Source organism: Protobothrops mucrosquamatus, unplaced genomic scaffold (assembly GCF_001527695.2).
Source record: "Protobothrops mucrosquamatus isolate PMUCROS unplaced genomic scaffold, P.Mucros_1.0 scaffold2304, whole genome shotgun sequence".
Lineage (NCBI taxonomy): Eukaryota > Metazoa > Chordata > Lepidosauria > Squamata > Viperidae > Protobothrops > Protobothrops mucrosquamatus.
Genome location: NW_015388390.1, coordinates 252,815 through 275,958, shown reverse-complemented (window position 1 = coordinate 275,958; position 23,144 = coordinate 252,815). Strand labels below are relative to the sequence as shown.

Genomic DNA, 23,144 nt, shown 5'->3' with positions numbered 1-23,144 from the left:
CTTAACCTGATCTCTTCCAGGCAGAGCAGCGAAGGAGAAATCACTAGTTGATTCACCGTGAAGATGGCTGGCTTTTAAGAAACTCTAAAAGCTTTCTTGACAGCTCACCTTTTAAAGCTTCTAACAGGATGGAAAAATCTTCATCCTCTAGAAAAAGAAAAGAACAAGAAATTATTACACAAATATCATGGTTATAAATTCAATTTCATTAGGCTGGCTGAAAAAGTTGGTGATGATAATCCCAAAGCGTATGGAGACTACCAACTGGAGAAAGTTCATCTATACATATTATATCTTAAGAGCAACTGGTTGGTGTCCCATTTTAGTTATGAGGCCCAAGGAAGAACAAATTCACCTCCCATCAAACGGAAATGTTCTAAATGTAATTAATTAATTAATCCTACATCTACATGGAGAAAAGGCCAGCTCTGCTAACAAATCTTGAGCCAGAAAATAAGAACCACATTCAAATTTGATGAGACAATCTGGTATTTGAGGACATCTACACCAGCCTGGAAATTCAAATCATGCTCAATTCTCATCTCTAGATAGGGATTAAAATCCACCAAGCAAAGTTGTTGGTTTTTGAGTGTGTATGACGGATGTATATGAGAGAGGAACTGTCTTCTTGTGGATGTCAATTCAGAACAACTCAGACAGCCGTGGATCAAGTCACAGAGCAATAACAAAATTTTAAACTACAAATTGTTAAATTTACATTGCAATCTTGAAATATACATGGACAACACAGCCAAGCAATCTCAGCAATGGCTATATGAACCCTATGATAATTAAGTTTCTATTTGATCATTCTACTTGCATGCCAGCTAAGCCAAGAGGGGATGGAAGGCAATCATAAAGCTTATTTTTAATTCCTCTTGCCACAGAGAGCAGAATGGTCCAGAATCATCACAAACCTCTGAGATGAACATGCAGACTCTTTCAAAGATTACACCTGGAGCCATACACTATCCTAATCCACAGTGAGGTTGGCTTGGTTTGGATTATATTGGGTTGAGTTGGGTTATATTGGGTTGGGTTGGGTTATATTGGGTTGGGTTGGGTTATATTGGGTTGGGTTAAATTGGGTTGGGTTATATCGAGTTGGGTTGGGTTATACTGGGTTGGGTTATATTGGGTTGGGTCATATTCGGTTGGGTTATATTGGGTTGAGTCATATTCGGTTGGGTTATATTGGATTGGGTTATATTGGGTTGGGTTGGGTTATATTGGGTTGGGTCGGGTTATATTGGGTTGGGTTATATCGAGTTGGGTTATATTGGGTTGGGTTATATTGGGTTAGGTTGGGTTATATTGGATTGGGTTGGGTTATATTGGGTTGGAATCTAGCATGTTGTGAACATTCAGCTAAGTGTGCTTTATTTAACTAAGCATGGCTTACTTCAATGACAAGATATAGAGTCAAACCTGTCCAACTGGTGCTGCTAATAAGGAGAGCTGGTCGGCCTGGACGGTGTGTGGCACTTCCACTGATGGCATCAAACTGGGTAAAGGCAGATCTTTCAACATGATCTGGAGGGAAGGATTCCACCCTGAGAACACAAAAATTAGCCAGGGGATGTTCTTAGCAAATGCACACATAGACACGCACCTCTGTACAAAACACACAACTCTCAGGATAGTCAATGAGGCAACAGAGCCCTTCCACATAGCAACCTTAGCCGATTTACTGAATGAACCATTTGGGAGATTCAGATAATAATCCTGACTTTTGGCTACTGTAGATTAACACACCTATGACACCATCTGAGAGTCGGGGTTTCAAGCTTATTAATTTGTTAATGGAGTGGATATCAGGCAGAGATGAATGTTCATATGGAAAGGAGGAGCCATCCATTAATTGGCAATCACTCCCCGTGTGCATTCCAGTTTTACAAAGGACCAAATTGTTTGCATCCTTTTGTTACCTATGGGTAGCAATAGCACTTATATACCACTTCACACTGCTTTACACTCCTCTCTAAGCAGTTTACAGAGTCAGCCTATTGTCCCCAACAATCTCAGAAGGATGGAAGGCTGAGTCATCCTTGAGCCAGTCATGATCGAACTTCTGACTGTGGGCAGAGTCAGCCTGTAATGCTGCATTCTAACCACTGGGAAGGAAGGAAGGAAGGAAGGAAGGAGGGGGGGAGGGGGGGAAGGAAGGAGGGAGGGAGGCAGGGAGGCAGGAGGGTGGGAGGGAAGGAAGGGCCATAGCACTTAGTCTAATATACCAGTCCACCGTGCTTTTATAGCCCTCTCTGAGCAGTTTACAGAGTCAGCATATTTGCCCCCAACAATCTGGGTCCTCGTTTTACCAACCTCAGGATGGAAGGCTGAGTCAACCTTGAGCCGACCAGAATCAAAATCCTGGCAGTGGGCAGAGTTTGCCTGCAAGCCTGCATTCTAACCACTGCGCCACCAGGGCTCTAATATCCAAGATCCAATAGCTTTAAATGAGGCACTGCAGATACGGAGAGTCCTCAGCTTATGACCACTCCCTTGGAAACCATTCGAAGTTATGGCAGAGCTGAAAAAAGTGACTTACCGCCAACCGGTCCGCGCACTTACAACCGTCGCAGCATCCCCACTATCAAATTATCATGATTTGGGTGCTTGGCAACTGGCATGCGTTTACGATGGTAGCAGTGCTCTGGCGTTCTTATGTGATCTTCCCAGCTGACTTCCAACAAGCAAAGTGACTGGGGGAAGTCAAATTCACTTAATAACCACGTAATTTTGCTTAACAGCAAAAAAGAAAAAATCAAAAAAATAGGTGCAGTCACATGATCATTCATTTAAGGGCCGCTTAGCAATGAAAGTTCCAGTCTCAACTGTGGTCATAAGTGGAGGACTACCTGTAAACATGCCACAATATTTAAGAAGGCACAATACTTAGAAGCAGAGACAGGTTTCAAATGAGGCCTGTTTTTTTCATTTAAGAGAGTACAAACGGAACAGGTTTTAACTCACGCTTTAAAAGGAGCATAGTCTTCGGAGAGCCTGATGAACAATTTGTGCTGTTGGCTCAGGGGTGTTTCCTTAAAGAAAGATGCTGGCTTGTCGTACAGGGTTATTGCTCTAGAACGCAACAGGTTTTAATGGTTAAATCATATCAATAAAACTTGAAGAGAGTTTTAAGGGGACAAAAAGAATAATTTCAACTTCATCGAAAATGTAAAAGTCATATGTAAAATGAGATAGGTGAGCTAGGAGATTTCCTGGGCGAGAAGATATATATTATGAAACAGCTAAAGAATGCCCAGGCATCATATTTGCAAGTTGACGTACTTGAATGTTTACTTTATTTGTTTATTAAAGTTGTAGACTGCATACAGTGACTCCATGCAGTTTGTAGAGGACCAGCCATAAACATTGATTCAGGGATCATAGAGGCTGGAGAGATGCAGGCCCTTCACAAATATCCAGAATGAAATATTTGTGCATTGCATGACACTGTTCTCAATGACCACTTACACTGATCTACGTACTCTTTTTTAAAAATAAAAACAATGCTCAGAATATTTGACTAAGATACTAAGACCAAAGAAATACATATGTCATAAAGATATACATTCAGAAATATATCTTATCTACTTGGAAGAATTCATACGTCTTTAATTTACATCTGTTTACCCTGCTGAACAAAATACTAATAATTCTAGAAACCAGAAATCACTCCTTTGAGGTGTAATGGGAAAAGCTTAAGCTTAAAAAACAGGGAATCTTCCTTGGAGTTGATGTGTCTGCTTAAATGTTTATAGATCCAGCCATTTATTACAAGAAGACAGTGGTGAAAATAGTTTAGATTTTGAGCAGCATTTTTAAAAATGGTTTAGATTAGATATTGAAAAGTATTTTTTTTTTAAAAAAAAAATACAAAATACCCTCTGTAATTAAAAGGATCAGATAAGTTGACAGCAATGTCATAACTAAAGTAATTTTAAACTACTGAAGTACCTGATGTTACAGTTCATTTGAAGATCCTCTTTCATTGCGTTGGTCACACAAATATTATAGTTGGACAAGGAGCCAAATAATTCTTCATACCTAAAAGAAATTAAAATTAACTTGCTACTGAAACTAATAATTTCATTTAGATGTTTGTATAGAAATATAGGTTTCCCCCACAGTTTCTTTAAAAAAAATGAAATGTTTATAGATGAAAATTATGTAGTCCTTGACTTCCGACAACTGTTGGGACCAGAATTTCTATTGCTAAGCAAGGCAGTCATTAAATGAGTTGTGCCCAATTTTACAACATTGTTGCCACAGTTGTTAAGCAAATCACTGCAGTTAAATGAATCACATAGCCATTAAGCAAATCTGGCTTGCTGGAAACTGACCGGAAAGGTTACAGATGGTGATCACATGACTCTGGGATGCTGCAACCGTTGTAGAATACACGCCAGTTGCCAAGCACCTGAGTACTGATCCTGTGACCGTGGGGATGCTGCCATGGTCATACGTCTGAGAACTAGTCATAAATCACTTTTTTTCAGTGCCGTTAGGACTTCAAATAATCGCTAATTGAATGATCAGAAGGGGCTACCTATACGGATAACGAAATGCAGTAATCTTTTCTTGAAAATATCTAATTTCTAATCTAAAATACTTAATGACCTCTAGATCTAATTTTGTTGCCGCTGTTTTCCTTCCTTTATCCTTTTTCTATTGTTTCAATTTTTCTTCCTGTCCTTTTTCTCTTGTAAAAATAAAGACATATAATACACACACAAACACACACACATATATACATATACATACATACATACAAGTCTAAACTATTTGACATATATATGTGTGTGTGTGTGTGTGTGTGTGTGTGTGTATGTGTATGTATATATATATATGTGTGTGTGTCTTGAGTTTGGTGCACCCTGTCGGCCCAAATATGGGAAAGTTAATACATCTGCCTAACATGCAGACAGCCCAGGTTCGAATCTCAGAAGGGTATGTCTGGTTGAAAAGAACTAAAAAGTTCGAAATGGCTATTCCAGTTCTCCCTTAATTCTTTGTCAGCAATCCACATTTTGAAAATATGTGTGTGTGTATATTCAAAATTATGTGGCTGACAAAGAGTTAAAGGGAGACTAGTATAGCTATTTCAAGTTCTTTAGCTCTCATCAGCTAAGTCATAAAGCTAAAGAGTCTGAAATAGCTATACTACTCTCCCTTTAACTCTTTGTCAGCCACAAAATTTTGAATTTACAGTTATCACAGTAGTGATGTCTGCCTGCAAAAGATGCTCCTAGACTGGAGCGAAACGCAGAGCAGATTGCTTTGTATTTGGTAGACTGGGTCCTTCACCCATCATACATACATACATATATACATACATACATACACACATACAGTCAAGCTTCCCTGAAAACTGGGGGGGGGGGGGAATGTTGTACTGCATTAAGAATTCTACTAACTTTAACTGAGTTGACTTCTTGATGCCACAGTATGTTTTTTTTCAGGCTGCTGAAGAAACCTGAAAAAAAGAGAGGGCAACTTTAATCAACAGCAAAGCAAGGCAATGCCCATGCAATCTATTTCTTATACATTGCTCAATCGCTTCAAACTACAAGGTGGGCAGCATACACATTTTAAAAATTTAAAAATATTTAAAAATCTTCAATCAGTAAATTATTCTCAAAGCACGCACAGTCCTCAAGTCAGAAACCGCTGCTTTCCAGATACCAAAATACAGGCAGTTATGAATGTGGGAGCAACTTTCGGACGTGTACTTAGGTGTTAAGCATGCAGCCAGACACTTTCTGAAATTCTTCCAACCTGGAAATACAAAGACAGATAGTCCTCAACTTACAACAGTTCGTTTAAGGACCATTTGACGTCACAGCGGCACTTATGCCCGGTTTTCACACTTACGACCGTTGCAGGCATCCCCATATGTGCACGTGATCAAAATCCATATGCTCAGCAACTGACTCCTATTTATGACGGTCGTAGTGTCCCGGGGTCATGTGATTCCCCCTTTTCTGTGATCTCCTGACCAGCAAAGTCGATGGGAAACCGGATTCACTGAACTACTGCGGTCCTAACTTAACAATTACGGTGGTTCACTTAGCAACTGTGGCGAGAAAGGTTGTAAAATGGGGGCAAAATTCACTTAACAACTGTCTCGCTTAGCAACAGAAACGTTGGGCTCAATTATGGTCGTAAGTCGAGGACCACCTGTATATTTCTCTCTCTCTCTCTACAGGGAAAGTGAACTGTTTTCAGTAATATTTTGTTCTCTTAGGAAGATCAAGAGAGAAACAAGCCATAAAAATGTGGCTTTGGCACCTTTTGTTAAAAAAGGAAGAGTCCACCATCACCTCCTTAATGAGTGTTTAAACACCCAGTGGGACCTGGCAGGAACAGGTAAGAGACCTACCTGATTATTTTGCGACATTCTGAAAAGAAATCAGATTTCACTGGATCACTTTGCAATGGTCACCTGTACCCCGTAAATATCAAAAGTCTTGAACGCACCATTTTGCAATCCGGACGATCGGGTGTTTTTTCCCATGAGTCAGTCCCATTAGAGTGTACCCATAATTGTGCCAATCGATTATTAGCTTGCTGTTTCGCAGTAGGCAAAACATCCAGCTGACCGCAATGCTGGGCAAACCGGGCGGATTCTGGTTATGGGGAGAAGAGAAAATATTTCAGAACAATCCCAGTAAATGAGATCGGTTCCTTTCTAATTTCTCTACCCACACACCCTCTCCTTATTTTATTTTATTTATATCCCGCTTTTATTATTTTTTATAAACAACTCAAGGCAGCGAACATATCTAATATTCCTTCCTCCTCCTATTCCCCCCCCCCAGCAACAGCCCTGTGAGATTGGCTCAAAGACACCCAGCTCTCATACCTTAGGAAGGACTAGAACTCACTGACTCCTGGTTTCTAGCATGACACCTTAACCACCAGACCAAACCGGCTTATGATAGTCATTTCTTTCCAGAATACCAACTCAACGCCAGCGAAGGGACCCTCCTTTCCCCACTTAACCCAGGTGAGTCACCTACAACCAGTCTAATATTCCTGAACCATAATTCCCAGCAGTCGTAAGCCCCATGGCTAAAGCTGCAGTATAGCTCATTTTAACTTGGAAACCCCAAAATTCCCAATCCTTCAATCCTTTCTACATGAGATGTCTGGGCTTTCTCTTTCTTCTTGCAAACTTTATATCATAAACTCTTAAGAGCAGCAAGGAGAACAATATTTAAACATTGCATCCATAGATTGTGTGAGTTATTCTTGAGATATCCAACTCTCTCTCCGTTCCAACGCTGTAATCATAACATCTTCTGTTAGCCCATATAGGGCGCATACTTATTTTATATTCTTTATAAAATAACACCTACACCTGCACCTTTCGATACACTATTCACAGGATGTGTCAGGTCCACCATGCTGATGTCCTGCCGTTCTGTTGGGGGGGGGGAAGTTTCTGCCATTCTTTGCATGCTTTCGCTTCTGCTGTAACCGCTTGGGAATTAGGAAGGGGGAATGTCTTTGGAGAAGAAAGAGACTCCTTCCCCACCAATTCCAGGCTGGTTCCAAGGTCCTCGTGCCCTGAAAATGATCTGTTATCTACCCAGCATCTCAACATTCTCAAAACAAACTTGGGGCATCATTTTGGCTGCTGGTGGACTGGTGGGGGGGTTGAGTTTGGGGGAAAATGAAAGAATTGTTTTGCACTTTGAGCGGGACCTTCAGATTCCGCCTGACTTCTCTGCATCCACTATCTCTCAGTAAAAGTTCTTTTTGATTTAACCTTAATGGGATCAACTGGGGCAGGTCCTTACAGGATGGCAGTCAAATAAAAACTAAGTTAAACTTGCACTTCTCAGCAATCTTTATGACTCTTTTAAAAAAGCTGGACCGATGCTATGGTTTAAATAGAGGTAGGAGGCAAGATGGGTGTTAAAACCTGGAAGTGTGCATACCTGGAGAAGCACACAGCCTGGTGGAGCAATCCTTAGCAGAGTGTACAACAGCTGGAAACTCTGCACAATCACTTTTATGATATACTGGAAAAACCTGGGCCCAACTGCAAAGGAAAAGAAACTCTGGTCAAGGCTCGATGCTCAGTAACGTTTGGATGCAGATAATCCTCACTTACAGCCCTTCGTTTCGTTTGCTGTTTGAAGTTATAATGGCACTGAAAAAAACCACTTTGTTGTTGTTAGTTGCGAAGTCGTGTCCGACCCATCGCGACCCCATGGACAACATTCCTCCAGGCCTTCCTGTCCTCTGCCATCTTCTGGAGTCCCTTTAAGCTCACGCCTACTGCTTCAGTGACTCCATCCAGCCACCTCCTTCTCTGTCGTCCACTTCTTCTCTTGCCCTCCATCTTTCCCAGCATCAGGCTCTTCTCCAGTGAGTCCTTCCTTCTCATTAGGTGGCCAAAGTACTTGAGTTTCAACTTCAGGATCTGGTCTTCTAAACCCCGTGACCCGTTTTCACACAACGGTTGCAGCATCCCATAGTCATGTGATCAAAATTCAAACGCTTGGCAATTGGCATGTATTTATGACGGTTGCGGTGTCCCAGGGCCACGCAACCCCCTTTTGCGACCTTCTGACAAGCCAAGTCAATGGGGGAAGCCAGAGTCACTTAACAACTGCAGTCCCAAGGGTGCTTTTTCAAGAGGCAGCTGGACTTTCTTGTTTTTCTTTGAAGAGCCAGAGCTGAAGAAGCTTCTTGGATGAGAAGGGAAACATCTTAAACGGAAAACCAGGAACTCCAGTTCCCTCTTTAAAAAAAAAAAAGTACCTTTGGGACAACCCTGGCTTGGCTGACTGAGAATCTCCATAAACATTTAACAGCTGCAGTGACTGCTTAACAAGTGTGGCCAGATTTGTAAAAGGGGGCAAAATTCACGTCCTGCGTAGCAACAAAAATGTTGGGTTCAACTGTGGCCGTAAGTCAAGAACTACCTGTAGCTGAAAAGCATGACGAGATGTTCAAATGCAGAACCTTCAATGTTCTACTTAAAATTGAACACTGCAAAATATTCCGTCACGCGGAATGTCCTCAGACTGAAAAGGGCTGTGCCTGGTGGAATTGACCAGAAAACACCACATGCCAGCCCAAGTCTTTGGATACTTCTTGACAATATCCATCCAGTCTCCAACCTCCCCTTGAAAGGGAAAAAGGTTGTGGAGAAGGTGGACGAGCTTCACCTGCAGAAGATCCAAAAGATGGCAGATTGTTTGGAGTTATTTCATCCAGGTTAGAGTCCAGAGATGGCACTGACTGTACTCGTTGATGACTAGTGCTGATATGCTTTGATCAACACTTCATTGTTTTTATGCCCTTTCTTCCTCGCTGGTCTTGCCAAAAATAGCAAAGAAAGAGTCAGAGGAGGGAGAGAAAAGACTGGTGAATAAAAGGATTATTCAGATCTCTGCAACATTTCTGTACAAATAAACTTGGTCTGACTCGACGTCAGTTTTTCCGCAGGTTAAGTACATAAATGAAACGACGCAACGTTCATCCTACCTTGCCAGATTTTGAGCTCCGTAAGGGGAACAATCTCAATGTTTTCATTGCTGATGATCTCATTGTGTGGTTTTGTGCCTGAAAGAAAAGCAAATAGTGCTAGGAGATTTTGTCCAGAATTTCCAAGAAGAACAATCAGAAGCTTTGAAGTCAATTCCTCACCGGTCAATTAGAGAAAAAACATGTATAAAAACTTCTCCAGCCTCCATTAGTAACAAATAAGTGTAATTCTTAAGAGCTGGAATGGGACAATTTATTGAGTCTCTAGACCAGGGGTCTCTAAACTTGGCAACTTTTAAGACTTGTGGATTTCAACTCCCAGAATTCGTCATCCATCCAGCCGGAATTCTGGGAGTTGAAGTCCACAAGTCTTAAAATCCCCAAGTATGAAGACCCCTGGTCTAGACCATGGTTGTCCAATCTTTTGGCTTCCCTGGGTGATACTGAGTGAAGAGGAATCATCTTGGGCCACATATAAAATATATAATATAGCTAATGTATATAAACCACATAATAATATTAAAAGTTTACAATTTTGTGGGGCTGCACTAGTAGCTGTCCAGGACCATGTGCTCTAGATATTGAGTCTAAATTTCTCAGATCAGGAATCCAAATTAAAGTTTGCATTTCACTGTAGGTTTTTAAAACTAGACCAGACAATCATTTGACTGGGATGATATAAGTTCTCCTGCCTTGAGCAGGGAGGCTGGACCATAAGACCTTTCTGGTCCCTTCCATTCCTATAATTCTATGTTCTGTAGAAGGCTAGAAAGCTTTTTGAAATAATGAATAAAGAGATCTCTGCCCTAAATGATCTTCTCAATGTGATCTGCCTTGTGGCAGGTATCTGACCCACTTCAAAGAAAGAAATGAGCGCTGAAGACTACTGCTGTAACTTATTATTGTGAAACCATCAACCAGATGAAAGACAGGAACAATTATGCTTCTCTTCCTAGTCTAAACAGGGCAGGTTAATTAAAAAACAAACAAATCTCACATTACTTCCGTGACTAATTGTATTCTGATTAAGCATAGCTAGAGTTTACACACAAGCTTTTCAGAAATAGCTTGGCTGCCCCATCCCTTTGGCCTGGTTTTGAGATGATGGCAGCAGTAAGTCAGGTTCAAAAGAAAACATATCATAAAGGAAGCAGGAGGAGCCAAAGAACATTGTGGGAGGATGTCACTGTAATAAGTAATATCTAGAATAATCTTAAGAAAACTGGCTCTCTGTTCCTTTGTTGCCTGCCAGGTTTTTTTTTCCGGTCAGTAAGCTTGCACATCAGTTGATTAATTCTGCTAATTTTGGCTGTCTCATACTCCCCCTCCACCCCAAAAAATGCCTTGATTTTCTCAATCAAGGGCTGGCAGTTGTTGCTTCTGCAATTTTAAATACCCAAAGTGCAAACCAATTGCATCCAGCAATTTTGTTGGCGATGGGCAAAAAAACTTTTCAGAGATTAGATCCGAACCTGAGGGATGGTCAAGAAAGGAAAGAGAGCCAGAAATCTAAATAAAAAGTATGCAAAACCCCTGAAAAATGGAAACCCTAAAATAAAATTTTAAGAAGAGACTGGACAACCGTTTGTCTGAAATGGTATAGGGTTTCCTGCCTGAGCAGGGGGCTGGACTAGATGACCTCCAGGGTCCCTTCCAATTCTTCTTCTTCTTCTTCTTCTTCTTCTTCTTCTTCTTCTTCTTCTTCCTTCTTCTTCTTCTACTACTACTACTACTACTACTACTACTACTACTAACACTTAAGTTGTACCCCAAATATTCAGAAGGGTTCCTCCTCTGACCTTCCCACCCACCCCAGCAAGAAGGCAGAAGCCTCCAGGGGGAGGCACTACAACCCCCATCCTCCCCAGCATGTCAGAAGACCATGGCCTCGCAGGCTCCCACTCCCCTACTGGAGGAGGGCGCCAGGTTGGGGAGGAACCCAGGCGGGCCTTTCCACGGCTGCGGAACCACAACTCCCAGCATCCCTCGCGCACGGCCGCCCTGGCCGGGGCTGCTGGGAGCTGTAGTAGGACAAGGCAGCCCGGCTCCAGCTTCGGGGAGAAGGCGCTGCGGGAAGAAAGGCGGCCTCCCGGGCCTCGGCCCGCCGCCTCTCGGGCTCGGGAGGAAGATTCACCCGCGTAGCCGATGAAAGCGACGCGGCGGCCGCGACGGGCCAGCGACAAGGCGTGGTACTGCATGCGGGGGCTGCGGCCCAGGTCGCCCACCACCAGCACGGCCACGCGTCCCGCGACGTCGGCAGGCCGCTTCGGGGGCCGCAACGACCACCAGGCCCCCGCCAGGAACAGCAGCAGCAGCAGCGCCCACCCCGAGAGCAGCCAATCGCCGGCCTCCATCTTGGGAGAGGCGGCGAGAGGCCGCGCGGAGCGGCTCCCGGGTGCGCCGCGAGGCACGTCGGGACGCCGCCGCGGCCGCCCTGCCGGCCGGGAGGACGAACTGCAACACGATTCCGTAGGTTGAAAGGTAGAGCGCCGCTGGAATGGAAGATTGGGTCTCCTCGTCCTTTTTATCAGTGCCAAAGCGGGGGAGGGGGGGATGCAAAAGGGGGGGGAGGAAAGACTTCCATCCAAATATGCCTTCTCGTGGAGAGGGAGAATCCAAGGGCAAGGTGTAAGTTCAGGTGTAACTGCACCTGAAGGCCAGGCAAGGAAGAAAGGATGGAAAGTGATCAAGGAGAGATTCAACCTAGAGATAAGGAGAAATTTCCTGACCGTGAGAACAATCAACCAACGGAACAGTTTGCCTTCAGACGTTCTGGGAGCTTCATCACAGGAAGCTTTCAAGAAGAGATTGGAGAAACTTTTTTCTGAATTGATATAGGATATCCTGCTTGAGCAGGGGGCTGGACTTGATGACCTGCAAGGTCCCTTCCAGCTCTTTATTCTATTCTATTCTATTCTATACTATACTCTGTTCTACTCTACTCTACTCTACTCTACTCTACTCTACTCTACTCTACTCTACTCTACTCTACTCTACTCTACTCTACTCTACTCTACTCTACTCTACTCTGTTCCGTTCCGTTCCATTCCATTTTCTTTTCTATTCTATTCTATTCTATTCTATACTCTGTTCTACTCTATTCTATTCTATTCCGTTCCATTCCATATTCTATTCTATTCTATTCTATTAATCCTAGCACTGATGATGTTACCTAGTTAGGATAATGAAAGAAACCAGTGGTGGAATTCAAATATGTCAACAACCGGTTCTCTGTGTGGATGCTGCTTCCAGAAGTCCATTCTGGACCTGGACAACAAAAAATTAGCTACCGGTTCTGCTGAAGTGGTGCGAACCGGCTGAATCCCACCATTGAAAGAAACCAATCAAGCTCAGAGAGCACCAAGGACCCCTCATTTTCAACCCTGAATTACAAATATTCTCCTTCAAGGTGTAATCCATCTAAGACCCCCTTTCAGGGGGTTGCTGCAATGGGTGAGGAGCGGCAGAAGCTTAAGAGTTCCCATCAGTTAGATCAGTGGGGTCCTTGGTGCTCTCTAAGCTTGGGTATTTTTGCAGACGTTTCAGTACCAAATTAGGTCATATCAGTGCTAGAAGGGAGTGGGCTAAACCTGTATTTAAACAAAGAGGAAATCCCCACAGCCTTCCGATACTGATGATGTTACCCAGTTGGGTAATGAAATGTGTACACAGAAACAATCAAGCTGGGAGAGCATCAAAGACCCCACAGTTCAACCCTGAGTTACATATATTCTCTTCTAACTAGGTCAGTGTTAGTCAGTCTTGGTCACGTTAAGAGCTGTGCGTTTTTTTCTTGTTGTGAATGCCACAACAACAATTTATTTCAACTAAGTACTAGAAATTTGTGCTGGAAATGTGAACAACACGAAGGAACATATTATGATGATGTACGGAGGGGCAAGAAAACCAGCAATTTTTGGATCCAAATACATGCACTACGCCAGAAGATTTTAAAGATTTTGAAGACTAATGTACAATTGAAACTAGAGATTTTTCTTTTGGGTTCAATGAATAAACAGCTGGAAAAGCAATCACAGAGTTTTGCTTAGATACCTGACAACTGATGCAAGATTTCTATTTGCTTAAAAGTGAAAAGATTCGGTACTGTCTACAAAGGAGGGATGGTTGTTGAAGTTGATGAAACTTGACTAATTTAATTAAAGAAAAGACAGTGGTTTGCTTTATTGCTGACTGGAAAATCCTTAGGGATTTTTTTGCATGAAGCAGAAAAAAATGGACATGATTTATGGTCCTGGTGATTGGAAAATATTAGATAATGAAAGAAATAAAGCTTTTTTCCAAAGAGGTAATTTTGTAATCCAGTTTGTATTTGCAGCAAAGAAATTGGAGACACCTTTCTGTTTATCTTTTCTTTGTGTACCTTTGCCCTTTTATTTCTCCTTTTTCTCCCTTTCTTTTCTTACTTTGTGTTAGTTTTTTTCAGTGTTTATCTTCTTTTTTAAGACATTCAATAATTTTTATACCAACCCCCCCCCCATCAGTTTGTTTCCTTGTCTAGGACTTGTATGTCACTCAACTCCAAATGACTTTTGAGCTACTTCCATCCATCAACAAAATGTCATTTGGCCCCTGGAAGAACTTTAATGATTTCTTGTAAAGAATATAGAGCTGAAAGTTGGTGACTCATGGCTGTCAATCAGAGCTTCTTGGGCTGTGACATGGGTGCTCGTGTACACAAATCCTACATATAAAGAGGTTTAAGGAGGACAAAGAGAGGTGTGGAGGTTTTTCCCAGGAACTATAAAAAGCCTCTGTTGCTTTCTCCTGCCCCAATGTAAAAATGCTGATGTTTGCATTTTTGCTGTTGTTCTGTCTCGCAAACCTGCAGAGCTCCTCTTGTGAGGAAGATAGGAGAAAAGCTATCATTTCTGCCTTGGAGAAGGCAGTTACGTTCCTGGGTGAAAAACACGACAAAATCAACATAGATGCGGTGCTGGGATACACTGTCTTGGAAGGTACCAGTTTTAGCCACTGCTGGGGTTCTTATTAAACTTAAAAGTTGACTGCAAAGAAGGGAACGACTTGATTCCAGAAGTTATGGGTGCTCTTAACACTGGAGGTTTTTAAGAAGAGATTGGACGACGATTTGTCTGAACTTGTATAGGGCTTCCTGCTCGAGCAGGGGGTTGGACTAGAAGACCTCCAAGGTCCCTTCCAATCCTATTATTCTATCTTCTATGTTCCATAAGTGCAAGAATGCAAATGGGATCTCTATCCCTCTTTGCTTTTAGGCATGGGTGGAAGGCTTGGGATGCACATGGTAAAAGACAGCTTTTGAGGAATATGAAAGGAAAGCGGCATTTACTTTTTTAAAAACGATGGATGGAAACTAATCAAATAGAGAAGCAACCTAGCAATAAGGAAAAATTTCCTGACAGTTAGAACAATTAACCAGTGGAACAACCTGCCTCCAGAAGTTATGGGTGCTCTTAACACTGGAGGTTTTTAAGAAGAGATTGGACGACGATTTGTCTGAACTTGTATAGGGCTTCCTGCTCGAGCAGGGGGTTGGACTAGAAGACCTCCAAGGTCCCTTCCAACTCTGTTCTTCAGTTAAAGGAAGCTGGGTGTTTTGTGTCCTTGGGCTGGGGAACACATAAAGTGGGAAATTGTGAGGGAGAAGTAAGGGGGAGACAAACCGAAAAGAGGAAGACAGTGACAAGTGGGATAAAATTACGTGTGATGAACGCACTTGGAGGATAACAAAAATCACAAGAACTAAAGTGTTCTTGTGTTCGAAAGCTGGAGAATGAGGAAGAGGAAGAGAAAGGAGACAGACGCTTTTAAACCAGTGGTTTGAAGATGGTTATTGAAAGTTGGAAGGTTAGTTGGGGGACAGGCTGAAACTCCCGTCGTTTTGAGGATGTCATACAGGTGGATGAAAGACTACAAAGGCCGATTGTGTTGATGGGACAAAGAAGAAAGGAAGGCAGTAGAAGAGGAACATGGATGTGATCAAGGAAAGCTTGGAAATCGGATGTGATTCCTAGAAATGGGCAGGGCAGAATGACAAGTCGGGAGTCTGATCTGTTCTGATGTCACCTAAATAAAGATGACAGTCTGAGCTGCTAACACTTACAGTTGTGTTTGTATTTAAAATGTGTTTTATTAGTGTTGGTATATCAATGATTGCATGACCTCTGTATGTGCCATATGCTAAATAAATAAATCTAGAAATGACTGTTTGGGAAATTTATGATGGGAGAGATTCAAGAACTGCAGTTGTCGTGAAGGGATAGAAATGCAAATCCATTTCAGATGGGGAAAAGGCTGCATTAATGTCGTTGTAGTGTTTATTTCATAGCTCAGCTCCTTCCAGACTCCAAGAAGATCTAGTCTGTCAAATATTCTGGTGCCATCCCCTTCTTGGAGAAATCTTTGTGGTCGCTAGGAATCGAAGATGATCTGATGGCACTTAATCAATCAATCAATCAATCAATCTGGTCTTGGTGTTACATTTCCGTCTCCCTCAAAAAAACACCAAAATTAATTGAAAAGCGTTGTGATGCGTCACATCCCATTCGTGTCATTCCAGCGGTTGGGTTTCTTCTCTCTCTTTTTACTTCCGAGATACTACGGTGTGAATCCCATCTCTTTTTCCTCCCTCTGCAAACCTCCAGCACATTTGAAGACGGTCCTGGAGAGATGGCTGTGGCGGCCGGAATTAACCCTGGAGTGGCAGAGAATCCAGCTTTTGAAGCAGAAGCTGTTGACTTTCATAGAGGAGGCAACCCAAGACGTTGAAAAACAGGATCCCGTTTTCCACAAAGGTAGGTGTGAAATGTTATTTCAGTAGAATTAGGTAACCATGGTTGGGAAAGGTAGGTGCCCATGTCTCCCTAGATACAGAAGATGGATGTGAACGCCATATGCTGCTTCATTGTTCTTTATATAAAGACCCTAGACAGATTCTTAAATATCCGATATTGAAGAGGTTTCCAGGTAGGGGATATGAATTTTATCTAAAGTTGCTACTTTCGGATAAGGATCCGAAAATATCAATTCAGGTTGCCCAATGTTGTGCCACCATTTGTACAATACGTCGCACCATTATTAAGGTCTGAAAAATTTTAACATGACGTTTTATTTTGAGAATTTCGGATTATAATACATTGATGGTTTTATGGTTTTATGTTCTGTACACATGGAAGTAAAATTGTCACTGCTGTTATATTTTGATTATGTCTGGCCTTATGGCTGTAATAAACACGATTGATTGATTGATGTGAATCATTTCATAAGTCTGGGAAAGAAAAGTTTTCATTGCCAAGAGTTGTTCCTTAACAGGTGTGGGAGTTTGCTAGTGATGTAAACTAGAGAACCAGTTTGGTCTAGTGCAGGGGTAGGCAACCTTGGCTCTTTTATGACTCGTGGACTTCAACTCCCAGAATTCCTGAGTCAGCTATGCTGACTCAGGAATTCTGGGAGTTGAAGTCCACGAGTCATAAAAGAGCCAAGGTTGCTTACCCCTGGTTTAGTGGTTAAGACACCAGGCTAGAAAGTAGGAGACGGTGAGTTCTAGTCCTGCTCAGCCATGAAAACCAGCCAGGTGACTTTTGGCCAGTGAGTTCTAGTTTCTTCTTAGCCATGAAAGCCAGCTGGCTGACCTTGGACCAGGGCCTCTCTCTCAGCCGAATTCACCTCATAAGGTTGTTATTTTGGGAAAAATAGGAGGAAGAAGGAGTATTATGTATGTTCGCCGCCTTGGGGTATTTATAAAAATAATAAAAGGCAGGAGATAAATAAATAAATGCATAGGTACATACATACATACATACATACATACATACATACATACATACATACATACATACGTATTAGCGTGGAGTCAGGATAGCCCTCCCCAGCTCGTCATCCATGTTACTTGCTTTGTGCTTGGGATTTCTTCATTATTTTAAGCAATGATGCATTTGTTTTATGGCTTCCGTTATACCTTTGGGGAGCGTTTGGCACAAAACAGCCAGAAGCTTGCAATGATTTTCAACAATTGTTGTTAGAGGAGACTCTGAGAGATACAAAGGAGAGCTTGGGGACTACATATCTACCCTGGGAAAGGCAATTATCCACTTCTGCCAAAGGAATACAGGAGATTATTTTATTCTGAATGAGATAATTGCTCTTCCTAGCTCTGGAATCTAATTTGAAAGCCAGGGAAATAAGTCTGGGACTTTCTTGCATGCAAATATATCGTGTTAATTTTTTGTATATATTTTTATAAATGTTATTTACAGAGGCAAGAAAAATCTGGATCAGCTAGTGCAGGGGTAGGCAACCTTGGCTCTTTTATGACTCGTAGACTTCAACTCCCAGAATTCCTGAGCCAGCCATGCTGAGGGGAAAGGGAGAGGTTTCCAAGCTGAGCCATGCTGCCTCAGGAATTCTGGGAGTTGAAGTCCACGAGTCATAAAAGAGCCAAGGTTGCCTACCCCTGAGCTAGTGTAACCACGTTTTTCCAACACTCTCAGATGATGAGTTGAATTATTCAGAGTCTCAAGCATGGCTTTCTCTCTTTCCCATTTTTCCCCCCTCAGCCTTTGCTCCAGTTTTAAAGCCAGGATTTTGGAAGGTCCCTCGGGAATGGAGAAAGATTAATGAGTCTATTCCTTATTCCCTAACAAGCGGCCCCTGTCTGGATTATAAAAAAAGTGATTTTTGCCTCTCAGCAGTATTAGGAACACAGTAGGTATTTTGCTTCGATTTTCCTCTTATCTAGGGTACCTTCTCCTCCAAAACAGCTACTCCTTGACTTACAACCATTTGTGTAACTGTTCGAAGTTACAACAGCACTGAAAAAAGTGACTTAGGAGTCAGTCCTTGGACTAGCAAACATCACAGTATCCCCACGGTCACTTGATCAAAGTTGGGGCTCTTGGCAACTGGCCTATATTTTTGATGGTTGCAGCTTCCTAGGGTCCTGTGGTCACCATTTGTGACCTCCTTAGTTGGCTTCTGACAAGCAAAGTCAATGGGGGGAAAGTGGATTTCCTTAATGAGTGCTTGATTCATTTAAAAATAGGAGGGATTTGTTTAATAACTGGCAAAAGGGTCATAAAATCAGGTATGACTCCCTCAAGAACCCCCTTGGTCAACAATGGGAACTGGTCAGAATTTCGCTCGTAGGTCAAGGACGGTCTGTAGACTTCCCGAAATATATTAAGGTAGCAATTCCCATCATCCCCAAGGCTGGAATTGGGTCTGGCGCCTCTGAAGAGCAGATCAAGGACACTCTGCTCTGATGCAACAGCTGATAAGAATTGGCCTGTTCTAAGTACTAAGCAGTGTTTAGGATATGCCAATGATATTTTCCCAAAATTTTTAGAAGGGCTGTTAGCCAAAACAATTTGGTAATCCCTGGCATGTTCCACTCATAAACTTTGTGTTGTGGAGCACCTATTTAATTATATACAAAGCAGGTTAATCAAGCAATACATTGCTCGATTTAAAACTGATACAGGTAGTCCTTGACTTACAATGGCAAAAGCCCTTAGACTTATATACCACTTTACAGCCCTCTCTAAGCGGTTTACAGAGTCCGCATTATTTGCCCCCAACAATCTGGGTCATTTTACCGACCTCGGAAGGATGGAGGGCCGAGTCAACTTTGAGCCAGTCAGGATCGGAAGGAAGGAAGGAAGGAAGGAAGGAAGGGCGGGCAATAACAATAGCAATAGCACTTGGACTTATATACTGCTTCACAATGCTTCACAGCCCTCTTTAAGCAGTTTACAGTCAGCATATTTCCCCCAACAATCTGGGTCCTCATTTTACCGACTTTGGAAGGACGGAGGGCCGAGTCAACCTTGAGCCAGTCAGGATGGAACTCCAGGCTATGGGCAGAAGCTGCAGTACTGCATTCTAATCACTGCGTCCCCAAAGCTCTTACAACCACAACTGAGTCCAGAATTCCTGTTATTAAGTAGGTGGTTGTTAAATAATTCATCCCCAATTTTACAACCTTTTACGCCACAGTTATTCAGCAAATCACTGAGTTGTTAAGTGAATCATATGGTTGTTAAGTGAATCCAGCTTCCCCCCCATTTTGCTTATCAGAAGCCAGCTGGAAACATCACAAATGGTTATCACGTGTCCCTGGGACATTGCAATGATGGCCTCCAGAAATCTTGCTATTTATTGAATACACTGCATGGGTATGTCGAAGCAAAACTAACTCTGAGGTTCCAACTCCAATTCATAGACTTAAACAATAATTTTCCTAGCCAAACCCCCAACGTCTCACGTAGTCCATATAAACAAGTTCAGTTTGTTATGGGAACCGTCTGCTTCAAATCCACACCTTGTATGGTGTCCTTGAAAAGGTTTCAGGCTCTCACAGTCTTCAGCTGAATCATAGAAGTTTTGTTTCTCCATCTAATCCACTCCAAAGTAATACCTTTCCCTCTTACTCTAAACGCAGAGGCATGTAGCTGCCAAAGTTTCATCCTTGACAGTGGGCAGGAAGTCTTATCTGAGTTTTATCTTCCTTCAACAGGGAGGATGCAGATGTATGCTGGATTCCCGACGATTGCACCAGTCTCATGATAAACACTCACTGCTATGGTTATTCGCTGTCCCATCAACTCTTTTACTTTCTGTTTGCCAAGATGGTAAGAGAGTGTCCATGTTTGTTCGTTTGTTTATTAAACAAACGTATATAGCTGCCCAATTTACACACGGTGACTCTGGATCACGTTGCCAGGGTGGTTAGAACGATAATCATAGGATGAAGAGGAAGGAATTTTGAATGTTCTGAGATCTTTAATCCATTTGCAAAGATTTTGGACAGAAGGGCAAAGAGTTGGGGGGGAGGTGTAGAGGTTGTGGACTTGGCTGGGGAATTCTGGGAGTTGAAGTCCAACATCTTAAAGTTGCCAAATTTGGAAAAAAAAAACAACCCAGTAAGTTTGTAAGCTCCACCTGCAGAAATTTTAAGTGCATTAATTTTTACTTCAATAATTTTATTTCCGATCTGTATTTTGAATCAGATATTTTATGCTTTAAAAGCATTTTTAAAAGCTTTATCTTTTCTTAATTTTCATCTGTCAATTGCTTTGTGGTACCACTGGAACATTTGGGTTAGCAAGAGGAAGCAACCAATCAATCAATATTTTATCCCGCCTTTCTTTATATTCTCACCTTTCCCCCTCTAGCAATCGTGCCCGAATTCTCTCTTCCAAAATAGCCAATATTATGAAAACGTGTTCTGTGATTTGATGATGCAAGCCAATCGCAATCTTGAAAAGAACAATCTGATCGACAATTTTGGAGACGTCTTTACAGAGAACAGTAAGTGATCCGTGGGGCGCTTGGCGCTCTCTGAGCTTGATTGTTTTCTTGCAGTCATTTCATGACCCAATTAGCTAACATCATCAGTGCTGGAAAGGAGTGGGATTTGCTCTCTATTTATTTACAAGTTCCTTGCCATGCCAGTGTTGGCTGGAGTGTTGTTTTCTTCTTGGTAGTTTTTTGAATGGTTTGATTGTTTACTGTTTGATTGTTTGTCTGAGTTGGTAATTCCTTGATTGGAACATTATTTATTGCTTGATTGTTGGTCTGGTATTAATCCTGAGGTTAATCCCTGCTTATCTGGGGATTGGCTGCTGGAGAGGGTGTGTTCTGGCCTGTTTGTTTCCTTCTTAGTTTTTTAAATTTCCTCTTTTAAATGGCGTACAAATGTTGCTTATCTTTATGTGCCCGTTGATGGCCGATTAGATTGAGTGCCAGGCTTCCAGGAATTCTCTAGCACTTTTTGGACTTAGCTTCATCTAGGATACACACAGCCATTGATCTCTTCAAAATAAGTGGGTAGTTTCCAGTCCTTGCTTAATTTTGTAAGGAATAGAGCTTTTTCTCTCTCTTAATCCTCAAGTTGCGCTAACCAGATCACCAATCAACCTGCATCTTCTTTCCTCACAGTCATGTTTTGTGGGCTAGCTGGATTCTCAGATTTCTTCCAGACGTCCTGGCTTGATTGCATTCTCAGCTGGCAGAAACAGGAAAATGGATGTTTCTGGATGTACAGTAAGTAGATTGTACGGCTTCAGGGGCATCAGCGACTTGCGTTTTGTCAAAAAATATCCAGATGAGGAATATGTAGTCCTTGACTTGATGACCATAACTGAGCTCAACATTTCCATTGCTAAATGAGGCAGTTCTTAAGTGAGTTGCAGCTCATTAGCAGCCCTGGTGGACAAAATGCAGTATTGCAGGCAAGCTCTGCCCGCAGCCTGGAGTTTGTTCCTGATGGGACGCGAGGTTGACTCAGCCTTCCATTCTTCTGAGGTCGGTAAAATGAGGACCTGGATTGTTGGAGGATATTATGCAAATAACAGTTCGACATTGTAAACCACCCAGAGGTTGCTGTAAAGCAGGGGTCCCCGACCCCCGGTCCGTGGACCAGTACCGGGCAGCAGCATGCCAGCAACCGGTCCGCACAAACAAGCAAAGCCCCATCCACAGGATGCAGGCAGCACACAAAACCACGCACCCTCCGGTCCGGGGAAAAACCTCTCTCCACGGAACTGGTCCCTGGTGCCCAAAAGGTTGGGGACCTTTGCTGTAAAGCACTATGGGCCAATATAGAATATAGTCTAAATGCTATTGCTATGGATAAGAGCCAATGGAATTCAAGGTGAGCTGGACTTAAATCTCTTGTGGGCATGAAAAGTCTCAAGACTGGTGACTCTCTTGACCCCTCCCTCAGGTTCAGCCTGGTCATCTCCTACACCAGTGTTTTGAGTATTGAACTACTTAGGCAAATGCAAGAAATGATAACGTATAAAAACAGAGATATAGCATCCTGAATTTTAGGATTCGATTCCCAAAGAAATAATACTAGTCTCTTTTTCCAGCAAATGATTCATTTCTTCTCTCAATCTACTAGCTTCTTCCAATGATGGGGGCCAAGTGAGAAGAAGGACTAAGAGATCCGAGAAACTTATTGAAGGTAAAACTCTTGGTAACTGGGACACCGGAATTGGGTTTGTCTAGTCTAGTGAGCCGTGGGGTGGCGCACACATGCACGCACGCAGCATGAGCCTGCGCGCGCGGTGGGCCTGTGCGCGCGCACATGCGCATGCAGCCAAGCTGTGTGTGCATGCACATGCACGCCAGCCAGCTGCTTGTGCGGCCCGGTTCCCCTCTCCCCCCCCTCAAAGCTGCAAAGGTTGGGGACCGCTGGACTAGATGACCTCTGAGGTCCTTTCCAGCTCTATGATTCTATGTTCTATGTTCTTTTCATTGCAGGTGTCTGCTCTTCCCATAACACTGCTGTGGCTGTTGGAGCACTTGGGAGCTTCCTCTTACACAGCTCCTAATGATGGTCCATCTTTGGACCTCTTTCTTTTTTCTTTTCTTTTTTTTACCAATTTTACTGAATATACATTTTAAAAACAAAAATGGACATACTTCAACTTCCCTGACTTCACCAGTATTACCTTATGTTACAGAAAGAAAAACAGAAACTTAAAATATATTCTTTAACAGGACAAAGTATAACAAACTGTGCGTGTAACATCTACAAAAGTTTTGCTAAACCATCTTTCAATCGTCAGCAATTATATTTACATATCTTTCAGTTGTGCCCTAATGTAAGTACTAATAAGAAGTCCTTATAATAT

The 23,144-nt window shown here is 42.4% G+C and overlaps 2 protein-coding genes across 2 annotated transcripts; one reads left to right on the top strand and one right to left on the bottom strand.

The window, feature by feature from the left end:
• Positions 1-108: 108 nt before the first annotated feature.
• ALG1 (ALG1 chitobiosyldiphosphodolichol beta-mannosyltransferase) lies at positions 109-11,861 on the bottom strand (the record flags this gene model as incomplete). Its single annotated transcript, XM_015824649.1, is given in 8 exon segments — positions 109-147; positions 1,429-1,553; positions 2,974-3,081; positions 3,961-4,050; positions 6,484-6,632; positions 7,950-8,053; positions 9,508-9,585; positions 11,642-11,861. Coding segments are annotated over 8 exon segments (913 nt in total), but the record flags the coding sequence as incomplete, so codon positions are not given.
• A 2,292-nt stretch (positions 11,862-14,153) lies between these two features.
• CUNH16orf89 (chromosome unknown C16orf89 homolog) lies at positions 14,154-22,841 on the top strand. The gene is made up of 9 exons (XM_029285828.1): positions 14,154-14,198; positions 14,357-14,483; positions 16,149-16,298; positions 18,060-18,207; positions 20,018-20,132; positions 20,676-20,811; positions 21,442-21,546; positions 22,409-22,471; positions 22,771-22,841. Exons 1-9 carry the CDS (start codon positions 14,154-14,156, stop codon positions 22,839-22,841), a joined length of 960 nt encoding a protein of 319 aa, XP_029141661.1.
• Positions 22,842-23,144: the final 303 nt, after the last annotated feature.